General features: G+C 40.3%; 1 protein-coding gene across 2 annotated transcripts in view; it reads right to left on the bottom strand.

The window, feature by feature from the left end:
- Nucleotides 1-7,380: 7,380 nt before the first annotated feature.
- TBCA (tubulin folding cofactor A) overlaps nucleotides 7,381-26,681 on the bottom strand; it is a 34,278-nt gene continuing 14,977 nt past the window's right edge. Inside the window, exons 2-5 of one of the 2 annotated variants that reach the window (XM_087742169.1) lie at nucleotides 23,238-23,343; nucleotides 16,953-17,021; nucleotides 11,617-11,703; nucleotides 7,381-8,556 (exon numbers count right to left, since the gene is read on the bottom strand). In XM_087742169.1, the coding sequence (XP_087598295.1) occupies nucleotides 8,476-8,556; nucleotides 11,617-11,703; nucleotides 16,953-17,021; nucleotides 23,238-23,343 (343 nt within the window). In that variant the 3' untranslated portion in view covers nucleotides 7,381-8,475. The remainder of the gene's footprint in view (nucleotides 8,557-11,616; nucleotides 11,704-16,952; nucleotides 17,022-23,237; nucleotides 23,344-26,681) is intronic. The other variant, XM_087742170.1, reaches the window with a different exon arrangement.

The raw sequence follows: 26,681 nt of genomic DNA on the forward strand, positions 1-26,681 counted from the left end.
CAAATGGAGTCTTTTTTTTTTTTTTTTTAACCCACTCCCTTGGAAATGTGTAGAAGCTGTAAAACAGCAGGAAGCCAAGTTGCTAAAAGCATCCAGAGGAATTTCATTTTATTTTCATAAACTAATCTACCCACTCACATCTATCTGTGTAAACTAATTACTTTTTTAATTAGGTAGGCTTTTTGATTGCTTATGGAGAGCTGTGGTGAAATTTACCACTAATTATGCTGGGGCAGGAGGAGGCCTCTGGATTGTTAGGAAGGATGAGGAAATTTTATTTCCTTTTGTTGAAATGGGGAGCAAGTGGTAATTGATAGATAAATAATGTGCTTATTTTTCCAATTTCAACCTATTCAGCTTCTGTTAACCTTACTAATTGAGGCTCTTTCTGTGTGTCATTGGGTTTCCTTCCACCTAATGTAACATCTACAGGAACTTCAGAACAATAAGGAGACAAAACTGTTGTAAAGTTGAAGTTTTCCTTCTTCCTGTTAAAGGTAATGTTTATGCTGAGTGGTTCTAGATTTTGGACTTTGGTGAGTTCCAGTGATGTTTGACCCAAAATGCAGGATCCTGGGACATGCTAGCAAGTAATCTGCAAAGTTCAAGTGCTGTTTTTTTCACTGTGGTTGAATATGTATTTAGAAAACTGGGGGAAGGTGGCGGTTTCACATCTCTTATGCCATCTTCTCTGAAGTCCTAAGCCCATCACTTGGGTTTATCGTGAGGCCTGTGTATATATAATAGCAGAGTATAGCCACGATTGCACATGGAAGGAGAACCCAGTAAGTGGTTCTCCTTTCTGTTTTCTGTCAGTGGTGTAGTCCTGGCTCCTTATAAAGAGGGGGTGCTGAGAGATCAGGTGGGAGGAGGGCCGTTAAGATGGTTAGGCCTTAAGCAGCATGTCATCTCCTTTCCCTGAAGCTTGTAGTCCTGCTCTGAGTCTGTAATAAGGGTGAGACTTTCAGTTGAATTTGCTGCTTCCCTGACAGTTGCTTCCAGCAGGCCCCACAGTTCACTTCTGGTGCCTTGCAAGCTCCATCCTTCAGTTTTCAGCTTCAGTCCAGACTTCTGGCCTCTTATCTTTGCCTGAACGAGTCACTTGTGCACAAAATAAACACCACTAACAAGTGGGAGTTTGAGGTATTTTTGGCATTGCATTAGTGGTGGGTGTTCACCTGCATCATAAACTAGTCCTTTTGTTCAGGAGGACCATTTTCAGCTTCTTTGAATCCACTGTGTTGTAAAGTGCAGTGCACGGTCTGAAAGGTCTGGTATGTATCACTGAAATCCTCTCCTTTGGGGGGGACTCTGGGGATCAGCTCTTCACTGTATTCAGAGTCATTCACTTCAGCTGTGTCATGCATCTTGCCTTTTTTTACATTTCAGTGTGAGCGGGTGAGCCGAAAGGGATGAGTGCTGTCGAGGGAAGGATGGTGGCTCCATCCACCTTAGATGCTTTTCCCTAATGCGTAAGTAGGATCAGCTCTCCCTGTCACGTGTGACAGAGCTGCCTGGTCAAAAGACCTCCAGGAATGTGTCTCCGACAGCCTCCCTGGGCAATCTGTTCCAGAGCTTCATTTGTCTTAGTCTTTTTCTGAGGAGGGAGGAACCTTCCAACTTTTTTTTCCTTATTGTAACTGAAGCCCATTGCATCTTTCTGCCAAGCAAAAGTTTATTCCTTTCCTCCATAATCTTGTATATGCTTGAAGACTGTTACCATTACCACCCTCAGTATTCTTCAGGCTAAAACATCTGGATTTGTTCCAGCTTTTTTAGCGACCATTTTTCAGTCTTTTTGGTAGTTTTCACTGTTTTCCTCTGAATCTTTCCTATTCGTTCATTCCTTTAAGTCGTAGCTTCTAGCTGTGATAAAGCTTCTAGATGAAGCCTTACTAATATGAAGGAGAGTGTAAGGGCTGTTGCCAATGTCTTGTGAGCTGGGCTAATATTTGCATATAATTCACTAAAATTCTGACATCTTTTTCAGAAATGCTGTCTAGCTTTTCCTGTGTTTTACATGGCAGCAGAAATTCTGCTGCACAAAGTTTGCGTTTTTCCTTATTTAAATATGTTCTTACTGAAATGTTTTGTTTTTTTTTCTAAACTCCCTCCAATTTGTCAGAAACCTTTTGATTTCTAATCTTGTCCTTCAAGATACTGAACAGCCTTGTATCACCCACATATTAAATACGCACACTTCCTCTTTCACCTCTTTTGCCACGCAGGCCAGTTGAACAGAACTGTACCTTTTGGGGTGGCCAGACCGTTCAATTTTAGTAGTAAATTCTTGGTAACTACCCAGTGTAAGAGGCTGTGCACCCCGCTGCCCTACTAATGTGGTAATTCTGAGGTCCCCAGTCTATTAGGAACAAGTGGCGGGTATTGCCCAGTAGTTAAGCATTTTCCTTGATTGGAACCCCTCTGCTTGCTTGGTTTAGACCCAAGGACTTGAATTCTATTCCCACCCACCCCCTCAAAGAGAATAGGTGTTCTGTGGGAGACATGTCAGTCTGGGCTTTTAAAGCCAGTTCAGTCAGTGTTACAGGAGTGCAGGAGTCTGAGCTGCAGTCAGAGTTGAAGGCTTTCACCAGAGATGCAGGAGGTGGGTTGCCAAAACAGTACGTTATTCTAAGGAAATAGAGCGGCTCTGTGTGTTTGGGTTTTTTTTAACTGGCAGATCTGGATTCAAGCCTCTGCCTTAGGTTAATCAGAAAGGATTTGAAAACAGGTCTTCTAGGTGGCAGATTGTCCTGGTTTAACCTGGCAAGCAGCTAAACACCACACAGCTGCTCGCTCACTCCCCCACCCCAGTGGGACAGGGGAGAGAATTGGGGTGGTGGGGGGAAGTAAGATTTGTGGCTTGAGGTACAGTTTAATAGGACAGAAAAGGAAGGGAAAATAATAATAATGATAACAGAATATACAAGATAAGTAATGTATAATGCAGTTGCTCACCCCCTGCTGACTGATGCCCAACCAGTCCCCAGGCAGCGGTCTCCCTGGCCAGCTTTCCCCTGGTTTATATACTGAGCATGATGTCATATGGTATGGAGTAGCCCTTTGGCCAGTTTGGGTCAGCTGTCCTGGCTGCGCCCCCTCCCAGCTTCTTGTGCCTCTCCAGCCTTCTCACTCTGTAAAGCATGAGAAGCTGAAAAGTCCTTGACTTAGTATAACCACAATGTAGCAACAACTAAAACATCAGTGTGTTATCAACGTTATTCTTCTACTAAATCCGAAATGCAGTACTGTATCAGCTACTAGGAAGAAAATTAACTCTATCCCAGCCGAAACCAGTACACAGATAAAGCCCTTCTTTTCCTGCTCCTAATCTTGACATTTCCTGATGGCTAGAAACTTCTTGCTCAATTTATTGGCTTTTGTGAAAGCCCAAGCTTTTCCCTTGAAAAAAGTTTGAAAGTCAAAAAGCCTGAAAGTCAAAATATGACAGAGCATGCCAGAAGTGTTTGCAGCATGGGGTATATTATATTCTGCAGATCATGAGCATTAGACACTTAGGAAATGCCTGCCCTTGGATTCAGTGGCACTGTGCTAATTGGCTCTGCAGTCCCCCTTTTCCTACCTGAAGGCATTTAGCAGGACTTCTGAAAGGGATGTGCTGTACCACCTTTATCCTTTTTGTGGATTTAACCCAAAATATCTATGTACAGTTAATTCTTCCTTCCTCTTAAAGGATGTTGGAGCCTCCTGTCTGAAGATGTACCTTGTAGTCCTTTTTTGTAGCTAATTATGTGCCTACAGGCTTATTCTGTTGGATGTTAACTTAAGTCTTGGATCTGATACACGCTCAGTCCCTTCTGAAACTGTATTTCAATGGATAAATCTCCTTTTAACCTATGCTGTGTGATCTTGGTGAAATTCAGTTAATTCAACTCAATGAGCAATATTTTGTCTGGGGGAAAAAAAAACGTTATTCAGTCTCTTCTCTTTTATGCTAGTAAGCTATGGCCAGTAATAACCTGTACATAGTGATGCTCCCTGTGCAAGTGCTTTGGACCAGATTGTGCTTTCCCCTGCTCCCCATACTACTTAAGTCACTCCAAAATTTATTTTTTTGAGTATAAAATTTTAGTTGTCTTATTTGTGGTGTTGGTTGGTCTCTAGTATAGAGAGGCCAGTTGTAAGAACAGATTTCCGTATTTCAAGGAAGTCGTACTTGTTTGGCTAAGAAACAAAAGGGTAAAAGGATGCAGTGGCAGCTGTTTCTTCTGCTTGCCTTTTGGAAGAAATAACTGATGTAAACACTGGATTCTAAGCAGAGGTTCAGGGTTGCAAAACCCAGATATAGAGAGGTGCAGCTTAATTATTGCAGTTAGAGCGAGAAAAATAGGGGTGAGGAAGGGATTTGTGGCTTAATGGTGTGCTTCCTACGGTTTGTGCTGAAGTGTGGATGTTTCTTGGATCCTTTTCTTAAGTATTCAACTACAAGCTGTGGTTTTCAGAAGAAAATTGAGTTCTTTTCCTGGATCTTGCTCCTGGAACATAAACACCATAAAACAACAACCCAAAAGATGGTGCTAATAAATTGCAAGGTTTGCTTTTCATGCAGACTATTTTGAGGTGCTTTATTTTCAGATGTGTTGTATTAGAGGCCTGTCAGAAACACTGTTTTAGAATCGTGATTACTTTTATGAATATAAAAAACTTACCTTTAAAGAATCTTTGGGAAATTATTGCTGGGTAAGAAAATGCTTTGCATTAATTAAAACATTTTTAGTAACATAACAAAACCAACTGGCCTGTAAATTAGCCAGTTTTAAGTAATTGCCTGAGTGTTGGGGCAATTTTTCAAGTGAAGGAAGGAGCTTTGACACTACTTTCAGTTTTGATTATACAGTATAACTGAGGACTTAAGCAATATTAGTTTCCAGGTGAAGATACCAAGTTTGTTCTGTATCATAGAATCGTTAAGGTTGGAAAAGACCCTTAAGATCATTGAGTCCAACCGTTAACCTAACACTGCCAAGTCCACCACTAAACCATGTCCCTAAGCACCACGTCTACCCGTCTTTTAAATACCTGCAGGGATGGAGGCTCAACCACTTCCCTGGGCAGCCTGGTCCAGTGCCTGACTACCCTTTTGGTGAAGAAGTTTTTCCTAATATCCAACCTAAACCTCCCCTGACACAGCTTGAAGCTGTTTCCTCTCATCCTATTGCTTGTCACTTGGGAGAAGAGACCAACCCCCACCTCGGTACGACCTCCTTCCTGGTAGTTGTAGAGAGTGATAAGGTCTCCCCTCAGCCTCCTCTTCTCCAGACTAAACAACCCCAGATCCCTCAGCCGCTCCTCCTAAGACTTGTGCTCTAGACCCTATAGTTGTATTTCAGATGCAGCACATCTTCTGAATCGAAGGGCAAGAATCTTAACAGTCCAAGTGTAAACTTAAAAAGCAGGTAGTAGCTAGCAAGCATGTGATCAGAGCAATGGGCACAGAACTTATAACAATAATTTACTTCCCAATTGTTATTTTCAGTCTCCCTTTTTCTTCTCAAATCACCTCTTTTGTTTCTTCAGTCAAGTTGTAACGTGGACTCCTGTTCTGCTATGACCTCTCAGTAAAACAAATGCTTTGTTCAACTGGCAAATAATTGAGAAACTTCTTAAACATATTCTGCTAGCGAGAGAGGTATAATTAAAAGGCTGGTACCTCTGCCCAGGGTGTAAAAAATGCACTGATGATGAATGCAGCATGAAAACTGAGTAATAAATTAACACGTATAATCATATGAAAATGATTATTTCAGTCATTTCCATCTTAGATAAACTTTGAGAGGCATCTAAAGCTAGTGACAAGGTTCAAAGACAACAGAAGTCAAAAATGTTGCCCACAGGATTTTTCTTTTTTGGGACAGTCTCTTGTATCCACTAATGCAGACTATGTATCTCCAAAAAGAGCAGATAACCTTAAAATTAGAAAGAACATGGTATCACTTGATGTGCTACTGCCTTTTGAGTTTGGGATCTGAGAAGGTAGTAACAATACTACTGCTTATGCTTAATTTTCTGCATTTTACTTTGATATGGGCCTTGGATCCAGTCTAAATGATATATGTTTTGTCAGCAAAAATCTTCTTCTTTATGAATAATCTGCATCTGGCCACTCAGAGCACTGCTGGGAAAATGCAGTCTACTGTAATGTATTGCTGGATCAACTGTTCTGCTAGCATGAGTAATGCGTTACCTGCATGGCTTTGCCAGTCACCCTTCAGGGGCCAGCCCTATGCTGTTGCTGCCTTGTCACAATTTTTTGGTATCGTTTTTACAGGTATCGTGCTGCTGTCCTCTCAGAAGTCAGACACTTCCAGAGGCACCTGGAAACAAGAAGAGAGCAAGTCCATTCAGGTATGAACATACCTTGATTTTCATCAGTGAGGCTCGCTATTTTCTATACAACAGAACATGCTCGGTCTTTGGGAGATCTTGGTAAGAGGGAAGAAGAAATGGATAGCGGGGGAGTATCGTCTTGGCTCATGATGCAGTCAGAGGGAGCTATAAAACAGCTTGGACGGAGAAGTATTAGGCGAACATGAGAAACCACTCTACCCTAGAAACTATTGCACCAAGAAACTTTTCCTTGGAGTCTGGTTTGTATGGTAGCTACTCAGTCCCATGCGCCTTTAACTCTAAATGCCAACTTAAGCCACACCACAATGCTACTTTCCTTCAGCGCCTCTGTTTCGCATTCATGCTGACCTGCATTTCTTGTGGTACTCAGCAACTGCGCATCATTTTTCTGTGGGTTTGTTTTCCAGAAGTGTTCATTCTTTCTTCTGAAGAAGAGTAATTTTGATTTTAAATTCTGCTTTACCCAGCAGACTTGACGCCTCCCCACGCGTCCTTTTCAACTCAGCGTTTATTCACCACGCTCCACTTTCACCGTGCTCCACTCAATGGCCGCAAGCATACAGTTACTCTTGTGCTGACTGCAGCCCGTCAGCTAAGACGTGATCTGCTTTGTCCACTCCAGCTACCTTTCCTGGTGAAGGTCCGTAGAAGCAGCTGGCTGAAATGAGTACTCAGACAGATGTTCTCCTCGACAGCAGTTCATTTGTGCTGTGAACTGGGCAGTGTCTGTTTGGCATTTATGTGCCTACGACACAATGCTGGTAAGAAGGTGTGCATGTGCTCTTACAAAAACCACAGTAAGCGTCACAAAAGGTTTCACCTCTTAGCACTGTCTAGTACTGGTCTGGGGTCACTTCAAAAGCCGATTATTCTGTAGTCAATCAGGAATCCAGTGGTGTTGATAATCTGTCAGAGCAGTGCTTAAGAGTAATGGAGAAGTAGACTTATTATTTGCTCTCAATGTGCTTAAGGTACACAAATAGAGGTACTGAAACTGCAGTTTACCCAAACTCAGGCAAATTAACAAAAAATTTTATTAAGAGTATTCAATATAGCACCACACAAAAGGTACACTGTGCTTTGTGTTGCCTTTAAGGAACACACCAGAACACTTTCAAACTACAAAAACTAATGTAAAAAGCTTTCTTGTTCATCAGCAGAGCTTACTGTTTACTGTTTAGAGAAGCTATTCTGAAAGAACCACAGCTTTTGTACATAATATTTTAATGGTCTTCCAAGCAGATTAAGCATTGTTCCCTTACCCATTAGTTCTCTTTCATCTTCTGGGGTTTGAGCTTTGTTCAAAAAAACCTCACTTAGGCCAAGGTGCTTTCAGGAAAAGCATTCAGTCCAGAACACCAGCAGACTCAACTGACAACATACTAGTCAGCTGCTAAATTCTGTTTCTTGAAAAAGTAACAGAATTTTGATCAATGGTAATTGTGTGAATTGGGCTCTAAATCAACCCCAGGCAAATTGAGAAAGATTTGGAATCAGTTCTTAATTCTGTCTTCGGCTCAAAGATAAACAAGGAGTACTTACGTGATAAAATTACAGGTAAGTTGCATCATAGAAAAAAGATGGGTGACTTTGAAGGGTCATTTAGTCCATCTCCTTTTTCAGTACAGATTGTTTTGCTATAATGGCCTGAAATTATTTCAAATATAAGGTGCTTCTAAAGCCCATGGCAAGGGGGTTGGAACTAGATGAATCTCTAAGGTCCCCTTCCAACCCAAACCATTCTATGATTCTATTTCATTCTAAAGTATTTATTGGTCCCTCACATTCCTTACATAGCTGAACTTTGTTTCTTAGCCTGAATAGTGCAGATTAAGTTCTGTATATTAGCTATTACACTATTACACTTAGACTAAATCGGCTTTATTTTTCCTTTTTGAGGTGAACTGGAAATGTTTCTGTTTTGCCTGAATATGGAACACACAGATGTTTCAGAACATCCTTTATTTGATGCATCTTGCAGTTAAAGAAAGGCCAGTTTGCCGAAAGGGAACCTTAGCAAGTCAACAATAGTAATAGAGCCATAGTCAAATGAAAGTGTGGAATGGACCCAGAGCTAATGCATATAAAGAGAGTACTGAAAAACTTCTAGGCTTCCAGCTTCACTGACTCCAGTATGGAACGTGCTTCTTTATACTCTTCGGCTTCTTCCAATTCTTTTTCATTTTCCTGGAATAAAAAACAAAATTCTTGAGTACTTTGAAAATAATTGACATGGGATAAAATTTAAGAAGGTAACTATGAAATAAATTGGTAACAACGGACAAGGAGAAGGCTGAGGTACTCAACTACTTTTTTGCCTTAGTCTTCACCAGCAGTCTCTCCTCCCACACCTCTCAAGTGGATGGACCACAAGACAGGGACTGGGGGAGCAAAGTCCATCCCACTGTAAGAGAAGCCCAGGTTCGTGACCACCTGAGGAACCTGAACATACATAAGCCTGTGGGACCTGATGAGATGCATCACAGAGTCCTGAGGGAACTGGCTCACGTAGCCACCAAGCCACTCTCCGTGATATCTGAAAAGCCCTGGCAGTCAGGTGAAGTCCCCGGTGACTGGAAAAAGGGACATATTCCCACCCATTTTTAAAAAGGAGGACCCTGGGAACTACCGACCTGTCAGCCTCACCTCTGTGCCTGGGAAGATCATGGAACAGATCCTCCCAGAAGCTATGCTAAGGCACATGGAGGACAGGAAGGTGATTTGAGAAAGCCATCATGGCTTCACCAAGGGCAAGTCCTGCCTGACCAACCTAGTGGCCTTCTGTGATGGAGTGACTACCTCAGTGGATGAGGGAAGAGCTACGGATGTCATCTATCTGGACTTCTGTAAGGCCTTTGATACAGTCCCCCACAACATCCTTCTCTCAAAACTGGAGAGAGATGGATTTGATGGATGGACTGTTCAGTGGATGAGGAACTGGCTGGATGGTCACATCCAGAGGGTAGTGGTCAACAGCTCAGTGTCTAGATGGAGATCGGTGATGAGTGGTGTCCCTCAGGATTCCATACTGGGACCACTACTGTTTAATGTCTTCATCAATGACATAGCGGGATCAAGTGCACCCTCAGCAAGTTTGCAGATGACACCAAGCTGAGTGGTGCCGTTCACGCGCCTGAGGGACGGGATGCCATCCAGAGGGACGTGGGCAAGCTTGAGAAGTGGGCCTGTGTGAACCTCATGAGGTTCAACAAGGACAAGTGCAAGGTCCTGCACCTGGGTCAGGGCAACCCCCAGTATCAATACAGGCTGGGGGATGAAGGGATTGAGAGCAGCCCTGAGGAGAAAGACTTGGGGGTACTGATAGGTGAAAAGCTGGACATGAGCTGACAATGTGCACTCGCAGCCCAGAAAGCCAACCATCTCCTGGGCTGCATCAAAAGCAGCGTGGCCAGCAGGTCGAGGGAGGTGATTCTGCCCCTCTGCTCTGCTCTGGTGAGACCCCACCTGGAGCACTGTGTCCAGCTCTGGGGTCCTCAGCACAGGAAGGACATGGACCTGTTGGAGCAGGTCCAGAGGAGGGACACAGAAATGATCAGAGGGCTGGAACACCTCTCTTATGAGGAAGGGCTGAGAAAGCTGGGGTTCACCCTGGAGAAGAGAAGGCTGCAGGGAGACCTTATTGCAGCCTTTCAATACTTAAACGGGGCTTATAAGAAAGATGGGGATAGACTTTTTAGCAGGGCCTGTTCTGATAGGGCAAGGGGTGATGGTTTTAAACTAGAAGAGGGCAGATTCAGACTAGATATAAGGAAGAAATGTTTTACAATGAGGGTGGTGAAACACTGGAACAGGTTGCCCAGAGAGGTGGTAGATGCCCCATCCTTGGAAACGTTCAAGGCCAGGCTGGATGGGGCTCTGAGCAACCTGATCTGGTTGAAGATGTCCCTGCCCATTGCAGGGGGGTTGGACTAGATGACCTTTAATGGTCCCTTCCCACCCAAACCATTCGATGATTCTATGAAACAAGGGCTATATCATTATTGAAAATGCTAGCTCTACACAACACAAAGCACAGGTAATTTCTTGTGTCCTAATTAAATGCCAGGATAATGGCTGTCACCTGTAAGTTGATTTGACCTATGCATACCTTTATTTTATTCTGCTAAGTATTTAATACCAAGGACAGCGTAACTGGAACCAATAAGGACAGACCTCAGAACAAGAGTGCCGTTAGGAAAAATCTTAAGCAGATTGACCACTGAAAAAACATACTACTATGCAGTTGATTTTAATAAAATCATTGAAGACGAGCTAAGCAGAGAAAGCAACCCTTAAAGATTTCCAAATTCTTTACAATAGTAACTCCCCCCATTCCTTAAGTTTGTACAGCACACTCTATGGATCAATAGCACCACTTCTGCATGCCACTGAAATCTAGACCAACTAACTGTCAAGTAAGCAGTTGAATGATAAACAGACCCTAAATCCTGCCAGGTACTGAGCATTTATTTTGGAAAACAGTAGAGGCATACTACCTGAGGATAAGACATCTCGAGTTTTCCTTTGAGAAGGGATTTGCATTTTAGCCATCAAACGTGTCTGGGGCTTAATTTAGGGTATGTATTTTTAGAATCACAGTAGCATTTACATGTGTAGCTGAATTCTTGATGAGAAGGCAGCTTTTAAAGCAAGCATGACGATCTCCAAACTTAGTATAATTTCACTGAACCTGTTTGTACAAGATACTATTTATTCCTGCAGGTAAACATATCTTAAAAATGTGGCACTAGTGCTCACCTCACTAATAAATCATATAAGCAGTACTCAGCAAGGACTCCGCTGTCTTGTTTCTTGTCCGTAGCATAATAAAAGTAGTAAGCAAAGTATTTTGACTATTTGAGTTCGCTACAAGCATATTATATACATCTACATGATCTAGAAAACTACCTAACATGGGTGAACTATTTTTTCTGATCATGTAACTAGCACAGGAATTCATTCTAGGAGTTCAGTATTTTAAGTGTATGTTGAGTGTACATTCCCTTAAAGACAGCTTCTAATATTCTAACACACATGGTTTTCATAGACTGAAGACCAAGTCTGCAAAGACAGTTATCTAAAATTAAATATTGGTACGTTATAGGATGCTAGTCTTGCAACCTATAAAAAGTAATTCTTCAGTCCTGTTCTAATATGCTGCAACTGCACTGCAGACAAGCATGTTTATCCAAGTTCATCAAGGAACAGCAGCATTTCTTGATCAGTGCATTATGGTGCTATACTTACTAGTAGTTGAGTAAGATCTGCATGTGCAACTTCTAATCTGCGCTGGCAGTCTGGAATCATCATTCGTGACTCTTGTAAGATCTCGATCTGTGAAAATTAGAAGCCAAAGAAGTGAGAACGTATTCCAGACAGGAATGTTATTTTTTAAGGCAAGTCTTTACTCTGAAAAAATCAGTAGTCCAGTCATCATCTAGGAACTTCAGAACAGTTGTACCCATTTTTTGAACAGGCTTTTTTATTAAAAGACACTTGCTTAACAGAATTGCTTAAAACTTCATTAATTTGCAGGACACTTCCATTTACTTTGTGCTTAATTAAACAAAGTACTAAGTGCAAAAGAGTATTTAGAATAATTTTTCCCTTAGAAAAAAGTACTGCCTGGTAAGCTTTCCATACAGCATTTGTTAAAAAGGCGATTTAAAACAAACTTTCTCCTGCTGTTGTGAAGCAGCTTCATCCAAAATGGGATCAGCTGGTTATATAAATATCTCCTGCATCTTTTGGGTAATAAAGAAAAACAGTGTTCAGATAATACCACATAGAGATAATTACTGCATGAAAAAAGTTATTGAGTTATTGATCACATTGTGTGCACGCTGCAGGAGGCTCTGACTAAAATACAAAGGTAAAGAAAAATGAAAAGCAAAGACCAGCAGGCTCATATTTTTGATGCTTATCATGCATAAAAAGTTATTACTTATCCTTGTGCTTCATTTTAGGAGAAAGATTATTCTCACCATGCACTTTGAACAAAATTACTAAACTGGCACCCCACTGAATCTGAATGTCCTGCGTCCTCCTACAGAAAACAACTTCAGATTTAAACAAGGGAACATTTATTTCATGGAACATTTCTGGATCTGAAATCCAACCACTGAGAGGAAAAGGTGTGCAGAGTTGTTCAGTAATGTTAAATCTATTTAGAAATGAAAATCTGTTAGATATTTAAATATGAAACCTCTTCTGCATTCAGGATAACCTGCCACAGAAGGCATTCCCTTTAAGTGGCTTACTTCATTCTGTCATTCCTATGTTATATTCTCCTTTCAGTATGAATGCTGATGTACTGAAGGGCCATTGTAAAAGGGAAGATAAACTATAGATAAGAATGTATTTATGCGTACAGGAAAGCCTTGTGTAGTAAGATGTTATCACCATGTTTTTAAGGGTCATATGTTTAAGTCTTAGTTCAAGTGATTTTTGAGAGAAAGGGTTTAAAAAACTTTGTTTCTAATTTTCTTTCAGAGAATCTAGGGCAAAACGTGCCACTTTAATGAAGCAAAGATGGGTGACAAATGTTTAAAAAAAAAAGTTGAGCATCCCCAAGTTCTAGTTCTCATCGGTGTTAGCGCTTTTCTTTTAAGCATTCAGTGTTGGACTCTATTAAAAATAAGACTAGGAACTCTGCATGTTACACTTTCAGCAGTGAATGGATAAATAAAGGTTTGTAACTTCAATAGAATGAGGTGTGCCATGAACTGCATGAGGTGATGCCTTCTGCTTTATGTATTAGGAATTTGTTCTATAAAGAATACCTACAGGAGTGAGAATATCCAATAATAACTTCCTTGGGCCAGTATTGCTATATAGTTCTGTCTTGTAAAGCTGGTAGGTGATATGAAAAGTAGTAACTTATTTGATACATGCTGCTCAGTAAGCGATCTGGGAAGGCACATAAACCTAGAATCTGTGAGCTGTAGTCCTGGCTGCTGTAAGAAAAGAACAGAACTACCCCAGTCGCTCCGTTCAAAACAGAATTTGATTAACATCCAAAGGGGTACCTGAGTTTTATTTATATATATTTATATATATTCAGTAGGTGCAAACAGTTGGAGATTGGAACAGGAATTTTGTGGAATGAATATTATTAGTTGATTACGAAACTACCTACGCAAACTTTGATAACTTCTGCATAAGGCACATTTTTTCAGGTAATGTTGATAATTCCAGATAGACCATTTACTGTTACAAATGTTTATTATAAAGCAAAGTTAAAAGCTCAAATAATTAGATAAGCTTTAGGACTGGAATTTTTAAAGTGTTTGCTCTCCAAATTCTATCAAACTTTCTGACTGAACTGTAAGGAGTTTAGATTATAAGCAGGCCACAGAGGAAGTTATTACATGAAACTGATCCAACTTTGCAAAGAACCGTAAGTATCTGCAAGGTTTCTGTGAATTATAATGCCAAACAGAACTATGAAAAAACTGGCGTAACTGCAGTGCATCTAAATACAGTGTTAAGACAAAAGCAAAAAAGCACAAACATATGTACAGGGAGAAGCAAACTGAATTTGTTGCCAGTAAGTGCGCACAGGACCAGAAGAGCTATTGTGGCTACAGCGAGGATGATGTCCCCTTTCCTTTCAGTGCACTGAAAAAGCCAGTTAAACAAATCTCTTCAAGCAGCCACACTTCTAGTCAGTTGTCTTTCAGGATTGAAGGTATTTCTACTAAAGAAGCAGATGTCTGGCATCTTTCAAAAAAAGCAGGTTCCTCAGATGTGATGGAGCTCTAACTCTTGGGGTGTATATAGCATATTTACTAAATGTGATGTGGATTTTTTTGTAAATTGGATCAGATGTCAGAGAACTGGTGTGCATAATGCACTATCAGTAGCCTTCAGTCTGTTTTCCATAAATTCCAGATTGCAGTGACAGTTAAAGCAGAATGGATGCAAAGACACAGATCCACCTACCAGTTGCTTAAGTGGAAGGGCACCATAACTAAAATCAAACAATTACTTTACACATTCAAAATAAGCACAAAGGCCAAACATGACTCTATGAGAAACAGCTGAGGAGGTAATGCCCAAGGCTTTAAACATAAGCAACTTTGTTTTTTAGTAGGTCCCACAATGAAAGTTCAAAGCTACTATTTCAACTTCAGGCATATTAGAGCTGCTCATGAGGCAGATTCTCTACTTTTTGGATCACCCAAGCACTTACTTACACTGAAAGAAATTTTTGATAATTTAAGAATACAAATAAGTATTACTGCTTATGAGCATTAATACTGAGTATTCTGCAACAGGAAGCAATTTTGCTCGGCCTGATGTATTGTATAATGGGGACAACAGTTTTATCAGCTTCAAAAAGATGGAAGCGGAGTTTATTGTTTCGTTTTCCAGCTGACCCACATCTAACCAAGAGATTTAGAGACAGGCAGATCCACAAATAATTTGAAAACAACAACAGGAAAACCTCCATAGGGCCTCCATAGGGATCTTTCCTTGATCTTAGAAGGACAGCCTAATAAACTACTGGGTCACAGGGTACAGTGACAATATTTTATATGACAGGCGTGGTGTTCTAAACAGAAAAGATAGGCTAAGAAAAAGGGAAACGTGAATGAGTTGTATATGTATGAATTATATACACACACATTCATGCTTTTAATTACTGCCTCGTAATCACTTGACCTTTGTTGCACAGATAATCGTAACAGCATGGATCTACTCAAAGATGGTAGGGACGAAAAGAAAAAAACATGCAAGTAATTCAGTTTGCTAAGAAAAGTGCCACTTGTTTGAACTACTTTTCATCAGAAACTTTGTAAAACACTTGGAATCCATTGACTAATTACAGCCATAGCTGATGGAAGGACAGACGCCCAAAAGAAAAAAGGACATCTCTAAGCATCATGAACACCAATAGTTCCAAAATTCATAATCCTACCAAGGAAAAGACTTTAGCACAAAGTAAACAGTCATGCTAAGGCTACTGGTTGGCTAATCAACATATTTGTAACTTAAATCCACAGCATGGTATTACTTCTCGCCTCACTGGTAATCGGGGAATATAAAGGCACAATGTGTTGGGCCAGGACGGTGGCGTGGGGACATAGGGAGTAGGACAGCATAGGTGATGTAGGAGAAAGCTAGTCATTGGGAAGGCAAGAACTCAGAGGAGATACAGCATTAAGGTGAATACGGAAGGAAAAAAATGCAAACACACACAGAAACTGTAGGAAACCAAATTTTGTTAGTTCTGCTTCCTTTGAAGCAACTTGTTTCATTTTCACATAGCAGGCCCAAAAGAAGCTTGAACTATCCACAAATACAGGGCACAAGAGCACGCTGCAGTCCATTGTAGGTGAGTTGTCAAATACATCGATCAAAACACTTCCAAAGGACCATGAAGAAAAGCTTGCAGTAAAGAATTTGAGAACATATTGTTTTGTTTCTATAGTGCTCGAGCGTTTCAAGAACTGAAATGGCTATGTATCAACTACAAACTACCTACCATTTGTAGCAAGAAAGCTGGAGGAGGAGGAAACCTTCTAGAACTAATGCCTCAGTGTTTCAAACAGGCTTTCTCTGCAGCTCCTCTCAGGTGAGGGCTAGTTCTGTTTCTTCTAAAGCAGATCACTTTGGGACATAAAAGGCAGAAAGGTTCCTTTGGTCTTTTTGGAAAACAGTTTGTGACTGGCTGTTTTCCGCTAATGTACAACTATAAGGTTTTCTTCTTTGTCAGCAGCAGGGGGTGGAAGGAGAACACCACATGACTTGAAGCCGAAAAATTGAGATCTTTTCAGAGGACAGAAGCAAAACTCCACATCCTCCACTGAAAAAGTTTTTAATTAAATATGCTTTATCATAAATTACAGATATTGCTGCTTTAAAATTAACTTAGGGGATTGATAATGGAATTACCCATTACAGAAAGTTGTCACTTAATCAGAAGGCAGCACACTTCCTTCCAGCAGTTCGAAATTCTACCTGAACAGATCCATGCTGATGCAAGTATAAACCTCACCCTGTAAACAGGTGAGAGGTGGTAGACATCTGAATGAAGAGGTTGCTTTGGGAGTGGTGTAAAGAAAACACTGACAAAAGACTTGCTCTCCCAACAAGACTGGCTCAACCTTGTTAGAACAAATAGCCAAATTTCCTCTCTGCCTCCCCCCCCACCCCCCCAACTTTTTGTGGGGGTGATTAAGCTTGGGGGAGAAGTTGAGGGGGTTGGGTTTTTTTTCTGGTTTGGGGTTTTTTTGGTTGTTTGTTAAGATATAGATCCTGAATCCATGCTTAATGTAATGCACGCTTCGCTAAAAGGTAGCAGGCTGGTTAGGAGATGTTTTAGAGTAAGCTTGAAGGTTTGGGAGGAATCCCTCATCTGTTTTGTGGAGATTAAATAGCTGGGGAAATATTTGTGCTAAAATTGGAAGCAGACCAGACATGGGAAGTTCCCTAAACAGACAGAAGGCAGAAAAGTCAAGTCCAGATTTTTTTGCTCCCTCTAGAGCACAGGAAAAGAGAGCCCAACAAGAAATGAATCATGTCCCATCTTGGTAGCAGGTCTTTTCTACTATAGGAATGTTGCCCTACTAACTTACTCCAAAAACTGCACAAGTGCCTTTAATCTTCAGCATAAAGTCTGGAATCCAAAAGGTACTTACACCCACCTAGATAAAAAGGAAAACAGCTTTTGGAAAACAAAAGGGAAAAAAGAAGATCACAGTAATGATTTTTTGTGATTTGGTCTCTTTCAGAAAGCACCTCAGACAATAAAACCAAAGTTTGAAAGCATTTTTAATACCAGTTATAACGTTAGGAATATTATTCTGTACTTCATACAGAGAATTCCAAGTTGCTAGCTTTTAAGGAAACAAACTGTGCTTGTTAAGGATGCTGTCCAAATACATAAAGGGGAGCATTAGACTCTTCATTAGCATTTCCACTGCCTCTTTACCTAAGCAACTAGAGCTAGAGTTCAGATTATTAAGCAAAGACCATCTATTCTTAGAAGAAAAAAAAAAAAAACACAAAAAAAAACCCCAGAAAACTTATGAAAATAATCAGACTTAAGTGAAACTGTATGTTTCATCTAATCTTACTGTACTTGACTGGTGAGAATAATGAAACTTTGTTTGAACCAATCGGGTGGGGGCTAGAAAGAGCTAAAAATTTAAAACACCAACTGAGCTAACCAGAGTATTTCTTTGAGGCTAAATAGACATTTAAAAATTAGAAAGTTACAGAACATTACCATGTTCCTTTCAGTAGAGAACTCCTCCAGTAACAAGATTAGCAGCAAATCTCATCTTCCACAACAATTTTCCAAAATAATATACATTGTTTCCAAATGTATTTATTATTAGCTGTTTCCAGAGATACTGTACCTTTCACTCAACAAAGCAAGAGAAATACTGCTGTTTTCACTAATATTTGTAAAAAACTGTGTTTTAGCATGATATACTTTATGCACTCTTATGTACTCTTTGACATGTGGATATTAAATTCTATGTTAATTCCATTGGATTTTTAATTCCTCTGGAAATGACATTACAGAAGTAATTTGGAACTGTAGGATAGCTATTTTTTAAAAATTACAATATATAATTTGTCAGTAAAAACGCTGATAGTTAACAAAACCTCCAGAATATATCTACAATCCCACTGAGAGGAAACAACGAGTAGATACCTCAGGCTTTTCCCACACTCACAAGCCTCAAAATAAAAGCATTAGATGGGAAAGGATGTTTGTTTATGTACAAGACACATCAACAACCACAGAAATACAGAAAACTACTGGTTCCTGTCATTAGCCTGCACTCACGAGTGATCAGCGTGAAAAGTTTCTATTACAGATAAAGTATTATGAAGCTCTGTGTCTTCATATATTGAGAACCATTACAACTGTGTAGAAACTAAGGCTTCATTGCGAAAAAATCCACATGGAGGTACAATTACACTACTTGCTGCTACCACTCAGGGTTCTTCATGACTCTCTACAGAAATTATATGCAGAATTTCATAGAATCATAGAATCGTTCAGGTTGGAAAAGACCCTTAAGATCATTGATTCCAACCGTTAACCTATCACTGCCAAGTCCACCACTAAACCATGTCCTCAAGCACCACGTCTACCCGTCTTTTAAATACCTCCGGGGATGGAGGCTCAACCACTTCCCTGGGCAGCCTGTTCCAGTGCCTGACTACCCTTTCAGTGAAGAAGTTTTTCCTAATATCCAACCTAAACTTCCCCTGGCGCAGCTTGAGGCCCTTTCCTCTCGTCCTATTGCTTGTTACTGGGGAAAAGAGACCGACTCCCATCACTTACAGCTTATTTAAAAAAAAAACACTCTGCTATCATCTGGTTTTTGTCTACAAAAGGCAGATGAGAAGTTTAGAATTTAGGGGAAAGTTTGTAACAATTAATTTGAGCCAAATTGGCAGAAAAAACATAATAAGTGAAGATCAGTATGAAGAAAAATTTTTGTATGTTTTTATATCTCAAAATAACACTGTCTTCAACTATGAGACTTGTCGGAAAAAGGGTTATTAAGTACTTTAATGAAATACTAGATAGAAAACAATTGTATTAAAACCGGAACTACTGTATATAAAATTTATCAGGTTTGTAGAAGTTAGGAAAAAATATTAGACGACTTCTGGTGTATTCCACCAGGTATGATCCACCCGTTTAGCAGATGAGGGGAAGGCTGTGGATGTTGTCTACTTGGACTTTAGTAAGGCCTTTGACACTGTCTCCCACAGCATTCTCCTGGAGAAGCTGGCTGCTCCCGGCTTCGACAAGTGCGCTCTGCGCTGGGTTAAAAACTGGCTGGATGGCCGAGCCCAGAGCGTGGTGGTGAACGGAGCCAAATCCAGTTGGCGGCCGGTCACCAGTGGTGTTCCCCAGGGCTCAGTGTTGGGGCCGGTCCTGGTCAGTATCTTTCTCGATGATCTGGATGAGGGGATGGAGTGCACCCTCAGGAAGTCTGCAGATGACACCAAGTTGGGTGGACGCGTCCACCTGCTGGAGGGTAGCAAGGCCCTACGGAGGGACCTGGGCAGGCTGGATCGTTGCGCCGGGGCCAACGGTATGAGATTCAACAAGGTTCAGTGCCGGGTCCTGCACTTGGGTCACAACAACCCCAGGCAACGCTGCAGGCTGGGGGAGGAGTGGCTGGAGAGCTGCCCGGCGGAAAAGGACCCGGGGGTGTTGGTTGACAGCCGCCTGAACACAAGTCAGCAGTGTGCCCAGGTGGCCAAGAGGGCCAATGGCATCCTGGCTTCTATCAGGAATCGCGTGGCCAGCAGGACCGGGCAGGTGATAGTGCCCCTGTACTTGGCACTGGTGAGACCACACCTCAAGTCCTGGCTTCAGTTTTGGGCCCCTCACTCCAAGAAGGACATCGAGGTGCTGGAGCGTGTCCAGAGAAGGGTGACAAAGTTGGTGAAGGGTCTAGAGAACGAGTCTTAGGAGGAGCGGCTGAGGGAGCTGGGCTTGTTTAGTCTGGAGAAGAAGAGGCTGAGGGGAGACCTTATTGCTCTCTACAACTACCGGAAAGGAGGTTGTAGTGAGGTGGGGGGTCAGTCTCTTCTCCCAAGTAAGAAGCGCTAGGACGAGGGGAAATGGCCTCAAGCTGCACCAGGGGAAGTTTAGGTTGGATATTAGGAAAAACTTCTTCACCAAAAGGGTGGTCAGGCATTGGAACAGGCTGCCCAGGGAAGTGGTTGAGTCACCGTCCCCGGAGGTATTTAGAAGATGTGTAGACGTGGTGCTTAGGGACATGGTTTAGTGGTGGATTTGACAGTGCTAGGTTAACGGTTGGACTCGATGATCTTAAGGGTCTTTTCCAACCTGAACGATTCTATGATTCTATGAAAAGGAAGGGCTTCCTTGCCCCATAATGCTAGAGACTCCTTCCCTGTGATATACCACCTACCACAAGTAGTTCTCACCCAGCTCAGATTTAGCTCAAGTACATGAGTTGCGACACAGCAAGTAGTGCAAATACAATGAGCACCCAGGACAATGGTAATATACAGGTGTTACGGGTGAAAACCAGGTGTGGATCCCTCAGGGATGAGGCACAACACAGTGAGTGAAAGCTCTGGCTTTACTGAAAGCATAGCGTTATCATGGTAGGAGCCCCGGACAGCGATGCTAAGCAAAATGGGGACCCAACACAGCAGAGCCCTGCTCAGGGGTGAGGCTCAAAGGACAGCACTGCAGGGGTGGATAATAGAACTTGCACTGATTAACGTATCATATATATGCAGTGGCCTGTTTTGCACACTAGTGAACTCGCTGATGTACTACAGGTCCTGTTGTCCAAATTTTGAGAGAATTCCAAGATCCACTGTCATGCTGGTGCCCCTGCGAAAGCAGGGGCAGATGAGGGGGGAAGCAAACTATCCTGGGTTACTGTGACAATGAGATAAAACATGCTTGGGACTCTACATATTCAGATGGGAGGAAGGGACCTATCCTGGGTTACCGTAACAAAGTCTCCTCCCGCCCTACAACAGGGTCTTCAAGTTATAATCTTGGTCAGCAAATACCAGCAGTGCAAGAAAACTCCTTTTGGTTTCTCTGATATTTAATCTGCTCCTCATTAAGTAAGTCTTTCTGGACAGTGTAGGTGAAGACACTAACAATTACCCAAGTTGGTCACTGCCTCAGCCAGAGATCACTTGAGTTCACAGGAACCACAAGCTGCCCCACTGTGTAAGGAGTTAGGAGAAAAATATTCAGTCAAACCCTAACTATTGTTCTACAAAGGGACTGATCCCTCCTTACAGACCAGACACACCCTAAAGTCTACATATGCTGTAGGAATGGCATTATTCATTTTAAAGTAAAATTTTCCATAGTCACTCCTGTGCTGTTAAACCATGTGTTTTACTGCAGAGTTGTAACTAGAAAGCTAAATGAGAAGAGTAGTACATTAAGAGGTAAGTAATGCTTTTAAGCATCCCTCCCTCAACTCTGGATTGATTTGTGTATACATATCTTATTTAGCTGATAACTCAGATAAAATAATAGTCAGAATTATTCTCCTAGTCTCAAATGACTGACTTAATTCCCATCCCCCAAATGTTACTTTTCATTACTGAAATAAAGACTATAACCATATTTTTAAATAAATACAATTATTCAGATTAGGAATTATTAACTAAAAGCAATTCTTAAAATGTGTAACTACTGGTATCTTTCCTGAAGAACGTCTCAAGTATTAACTCTATCCAAAATATGGTTCTGAGAAAACTCTCCTGGTATTATATAATTTTCTTTAGAGTAACAGATTTGATCCTCTGAAAAGTGTGCGCATTCTTTCTCAGCCTCCAAATTCTTCATAACCTAATAATTAACAAATTCCAGAATGAAAAGTGCACTGAAAGAACAAGAAGTGAAGATGTCATTGGAGGAACCGATTGCTTTCAAAGCTGATCAGGCAATTTCTGAGTGAATTGAGACTGTTCTCTGTGAAGGCTTTTGTCATTGGTCTCTGGGAACACCTTCAAGTAGTGTGTAACATTTCATTTCACAGCAGAAGTTCACAGGCTCCCCTGTTTTTGACTTTGATGATATCTTGCAGGTCACTGCGGAAATACCACGGTGCAGTCAAATACTCTGATGAATGGGGGACACTAAAAATGGGAATTGCATTCATTAGTTCTTGTTAGCACCAGCGGATCTTCAGAAAGACTACTATTTTGTAGGATCTTAGAGTCTCAGTCTGTGGTGAAGCAGAAGACGGTTCAGCTCTAGAAATACAATTCTTTATTTGTATTTCTTTCCCATGGCATAATGAGAGCAAGGCAGGACACATATACATGAACTGAAATATGAACTTACTAAAAAAGTTGGTTTAGCTTGCTCTAAAAGGGCTTTTCTCCTATCTTGTTTTCATTAATTTTTATATTTGAGTTTGACTTACTCTCCCATTGTTTAAAAATGAAGATGGGGAACAGTAGGTTAGGTTTTATAAGATGAGGCCACCAGACTATTGAAACAAGTGAAAATAATTTTAAGTTACAGTTTCAGTGAAGATTTAAGAGAAAACATCTGGGAGATGCTTGGGAAAAAAACATAGTTAAAAGATAACATATTTAGTTGAAAGAATATAAAGGCCACAGTTAAACACAGACATCCCACACTTCTGTGAAGAATAAACACAAATCTCCGAAACCCAAGCCTTCTCTCAGTGAGAAGGAAAGTTGACACTTCTCCTCCTTCCAAAAGGGCATGTACTGTCTGCAACCACTGTCCTTCCTGGGGAACCTTCCAAGAAAAATTTAATCATATTGTAATAGTAACACTACACCATACTCTTGAACAGATGAAACTACAGCATGCACCTTGCTCGTCAGTGACTTCAGTACAAACTCTAGCAGCTGCTAGGAGCATCTGCATACCCCTTGTTCTCTCTCCTTGAGGTCTGTGACTTTACCAAAGGGATATCAGTATACTCAGGAGTTGAAATGTTTCATCGTATTAACTATCAAGCATTCTCACTTCACTGTAACATTTGTACTTACCAGCAAGCACTTTGTTTACCTAAATGCATCCAGACCATGTATTTACAGGTTCTTGCTATTTCTGAGAAAGAGAGTTCACAATGGCCTCATACACACTGTTAGTGAGCGACAGCCATCCTGACACCAAGTGCTAAGTAATCCATACACAGTCTCCTTGTAATTTATCAGTTCTGGAGCAAACGAAGTTTCTACAAATGCTTATTAGGACTTTCATAATTGATAGAATTTTAGTCTAGTATTTATATAACAGGAGCCTGGAAAAAGCTACAGATTCTTTTATTTAAGGACGACTATGATTAAATGAAAGCAAAGAAGGATTTTATAAAACAAGTTTTAGGATAGTTTACCTGCTTCTTAATTCCATAATCATCACATGCTTCAGCTTTCATTTTTTCAATCTTTTCTTCTTGCTGTTTTGCTTCTTTTTCATACATAACTTTTTCTTTGGCCAATCTGCAATTAAACCAAGTGATTGTGTTAATCTCATTCTGTTACCGTAAAAAGTTACACCATTGATAAAAAAAAACCCTGAAAGCTGCAGTCCTATAAGATAATACACAGTTTTATAAAAAAAGGCTCTTAACCACTGCAAAAAACTGCATCTAGGAAATGCTGAATTTAGCTATAATATATAATGATTCTTATAAGAATAATTTCAATTAAAAATACTTTTAAAGATTCGGTGTGGGCTTATCCATACAGAATATCCCAAAAGAGCTATACATTGGTACTTCATTTCAAATACATAACAAACAGATAAGCTGCCTTGTAGATCCAGATGACTGCTAATAAAGACAGTAGTACAGAGAAGAAAGCTACCTATCTCAAAAAAGTCCTCACATCATAGGTAGCCAAAACAAACAATATTAAGATGTCTGCAAAGACAACATTGTTATAATCAGCTTTTAGATCAGTATTTGCCACACTTTCTCAACATCATCCAGGTTCTCACTGTTTTGCAAGTGACCTATATTGGCTGTAACAATCATGTCACCTTTCCTCTTTCCTATTGACTACTAAATAACACCACTGCACCTGCATTACTGGATTAATAATGACAGACATCCTTCTCAGTAGTAACTCTGAAAAAAGTTACCACATGTAAATGAAAAGAAACAGCACTTTCAGGTCCACAAACTCTGATCCCAGAATGTTTTTTTCCTGATCACTACATTCCATGCCATTAAATGCATTATTTCCCATACTACTTTTCATGCAACAATTTGAAAAGTAAAATTCCCAACTTACACAGTAGCCTCATAGTTTTGTGTTCTTTAGAGTATTTTCTCCATTGACCTTGATACTGGTTTGGGGCTTATAAACAGAAGTAACAATTCCATAATTTAAGTTACAGCAATTTTCTTTATGGCCTATCTTTCAAAGGCAAAAGAATCCATCTTTTAATCCTAATAATGGACCCACACTTGGAGCAGGATGCTTTTTACGAACAAGCATAGATTCAAGAGTAATGTAAAAAATTTTGAAGTTCAGAAGGGAATATTAGTCTAGCCTGATGCCCTACAGTAATTTTTTACATTGCAAGCCCATTATCAAACTTTGTTGTTACTGCAATTTTGCTGTTGCATCTCTCAATTTGTTACATATGTTCATGAGGTATATGTTGGATTACATAATGCTAGATCTGAACCAAAATATCTTTCAGGATCTGGAGAATGTCAAAGTAATTTCTGATCAGCTAATTCAGGACCAAAACAAACATTGAGATGCTACTGCAAACCTGAGAGTGTGCCAAAGAAAATCTTCCCCAAACAAGAATAAGCATCAGATCAGCCTGTGTAAGATTGTTTAAGGAGAACTTAACAGCCAAAAGAATATAATCAGATCCAAGAAGTAAAGAATATATTATACAAATGAAAAGAGAATAAATAAAGGCCTAGTAGAGAGCTTCATGCTCATGTTAGCGCATCAGAGCAAATTAATTCATAATTTGTCACAGTTAAGTGCCCTACTAGTAGGGCTGCTGAGGAGGGACAGAATGGTACTGGGGTGACAAGAATCTTTTGTGAGCTGAAGCTGCCACAAAAGCACCACTGCAGTAATATATTGAGAAAAATTCCAAAGAGAATATACTGATATTGCAACAGCAGGAACTCTCCCTGATTTTGTTAAGAGTTCACATCATCAAAAATCATTTTGCTAAAATAGCCTTAAGCTGTGGCTCCACAACAGTTGATCTAAGTTGGGCTGTGGCAACACACACCTAAACTCATTTCAACCTGCATGGAGTCACACCACCAGAGAGGGCCTTCAGCCTTATGAAGAAGCTTTAGCAGCGTGTAGAGCATGCAGTGTAGGTATCATCTAGGCCAGTTTCTACAAGTCAGCCAAGTACTAGCTTTGAGAAGTAGTACTGGGGAAAGACGGCAGCCTAATTACTAATAATAAAGACACTAAATCAGTGGCTCTAATTCCAGCTACTGGAACTAGCTCCAGTATTAGCATCAGCAAATATTGATTTAATAGAGGATGAGTTAATTGTTTGATCAAGGTTGCTTGATTTAATTCCAGACAGTATTACTTGCTTTGCTATTTTTAGGCTCCAAAAAAGTTAACTTTAATCAACCTGTAAGACAGATGATTTTTTTTTTTTTGAACGAGAACAGCAAATTCGCTTGAGGAGCACATGAAGAGAGAGATGATTAAGAGCAGTTTTTATGTCGATTCACTTACTGAAGTGCGTATGCCATTGAAACTAAAGGCAACTCGCATCGCTAAACCCAGCATTTTTAATTATTTTAAATTTTTGGCTAAAACAAAAGGCACAATGTTTGTAATTACTTATGTTTCCACATTACATTTTCACACTTGCATCTCCATCTATGCACACAAGCTTTTCAAACTGACTGCTATTCAAGTTTGCTTCCTTTTATCAAACAGAAAAGGACCACATGTTCTGGCCTAGTTTAGAATTAAATTTAACTTGATTTTTTTGCCCACCTTTCTCATATCTGGATACTTAAGAATTGCATCCATATTTATCTATATATTTCTATTTCTATACTAATTGTACATTTCAGAAGCAGAACTTGAAATATTCTGCTTTCAAAAAAGGAAACACATAAAACCTGAAATATGAGACTGTTTTCTGTGACAAATTTTCCATTGCACTTTGTTCAGTAGTCAGAATTGTCCAATTTAACATTCAATTTATTATTAATAAGATTGGGATGCTGATGTTTAATGCTATTAAGAAGTTTTGATTTGAAGACATTTCCTGTACTAGATCCTTCCTCTAGATGTCATGAAGCCATTTCTACTGAACATGTAGCTTGGGGAGATGCTAAATTAAATCAATAGCTTGCTCTCAAAAGGAAAGTGAAATTTCATAATGGAGCAATACTATCCCTTAATCACCTCTAAAATTTCAGCAGAATTCTACACAAAAATACCCACATGACACTTTGTTCCTTTGTTCTTCCGTTACCCTTTGTCCATCTAGAAACAAGATCCTGGGTTGGTTGGCTGGTTGTTTTGGTGGGGGTTTGGATGGTTTCGGGTTTTTTTCCCTTCTTCTTCTTCCCCAAAAGATCAAAACATATACTAAACCAGAATCTTTATATATGGTGTGACCATACACACTGAACACAGCAAGTAGCTCGGTAGACACCAGGAAATGCCAGACCATAATTTGTTGCATTTCAAGTACACAGGTCGTTTATAGATGAAAAAACCTGCAACCATAAAAACCGCTACAGGCAGACATTCTACAGTGTTGTAAGAAATATAAGCTACAGTAACTTTATCTTTTAACTGGACGAATCCAGAATGAT

This window comes from Nipponia nippon, unplaced genomic scaffold (genome assembly GCF_047370975.1).
Source record: "Nipponia nippon isolate SJK-2023a ecotype South Korea unplaced genomic scaffold, ASM4737097v1 scaffold_8, whole genome shotgun sequence".
Classification (NCBI taxonomy): Eukaryota; Metazoa; Chordata; class Aves; order Pelecaniformes; family Threskiornithidae; genus Nipponia; species Nipponia nippon.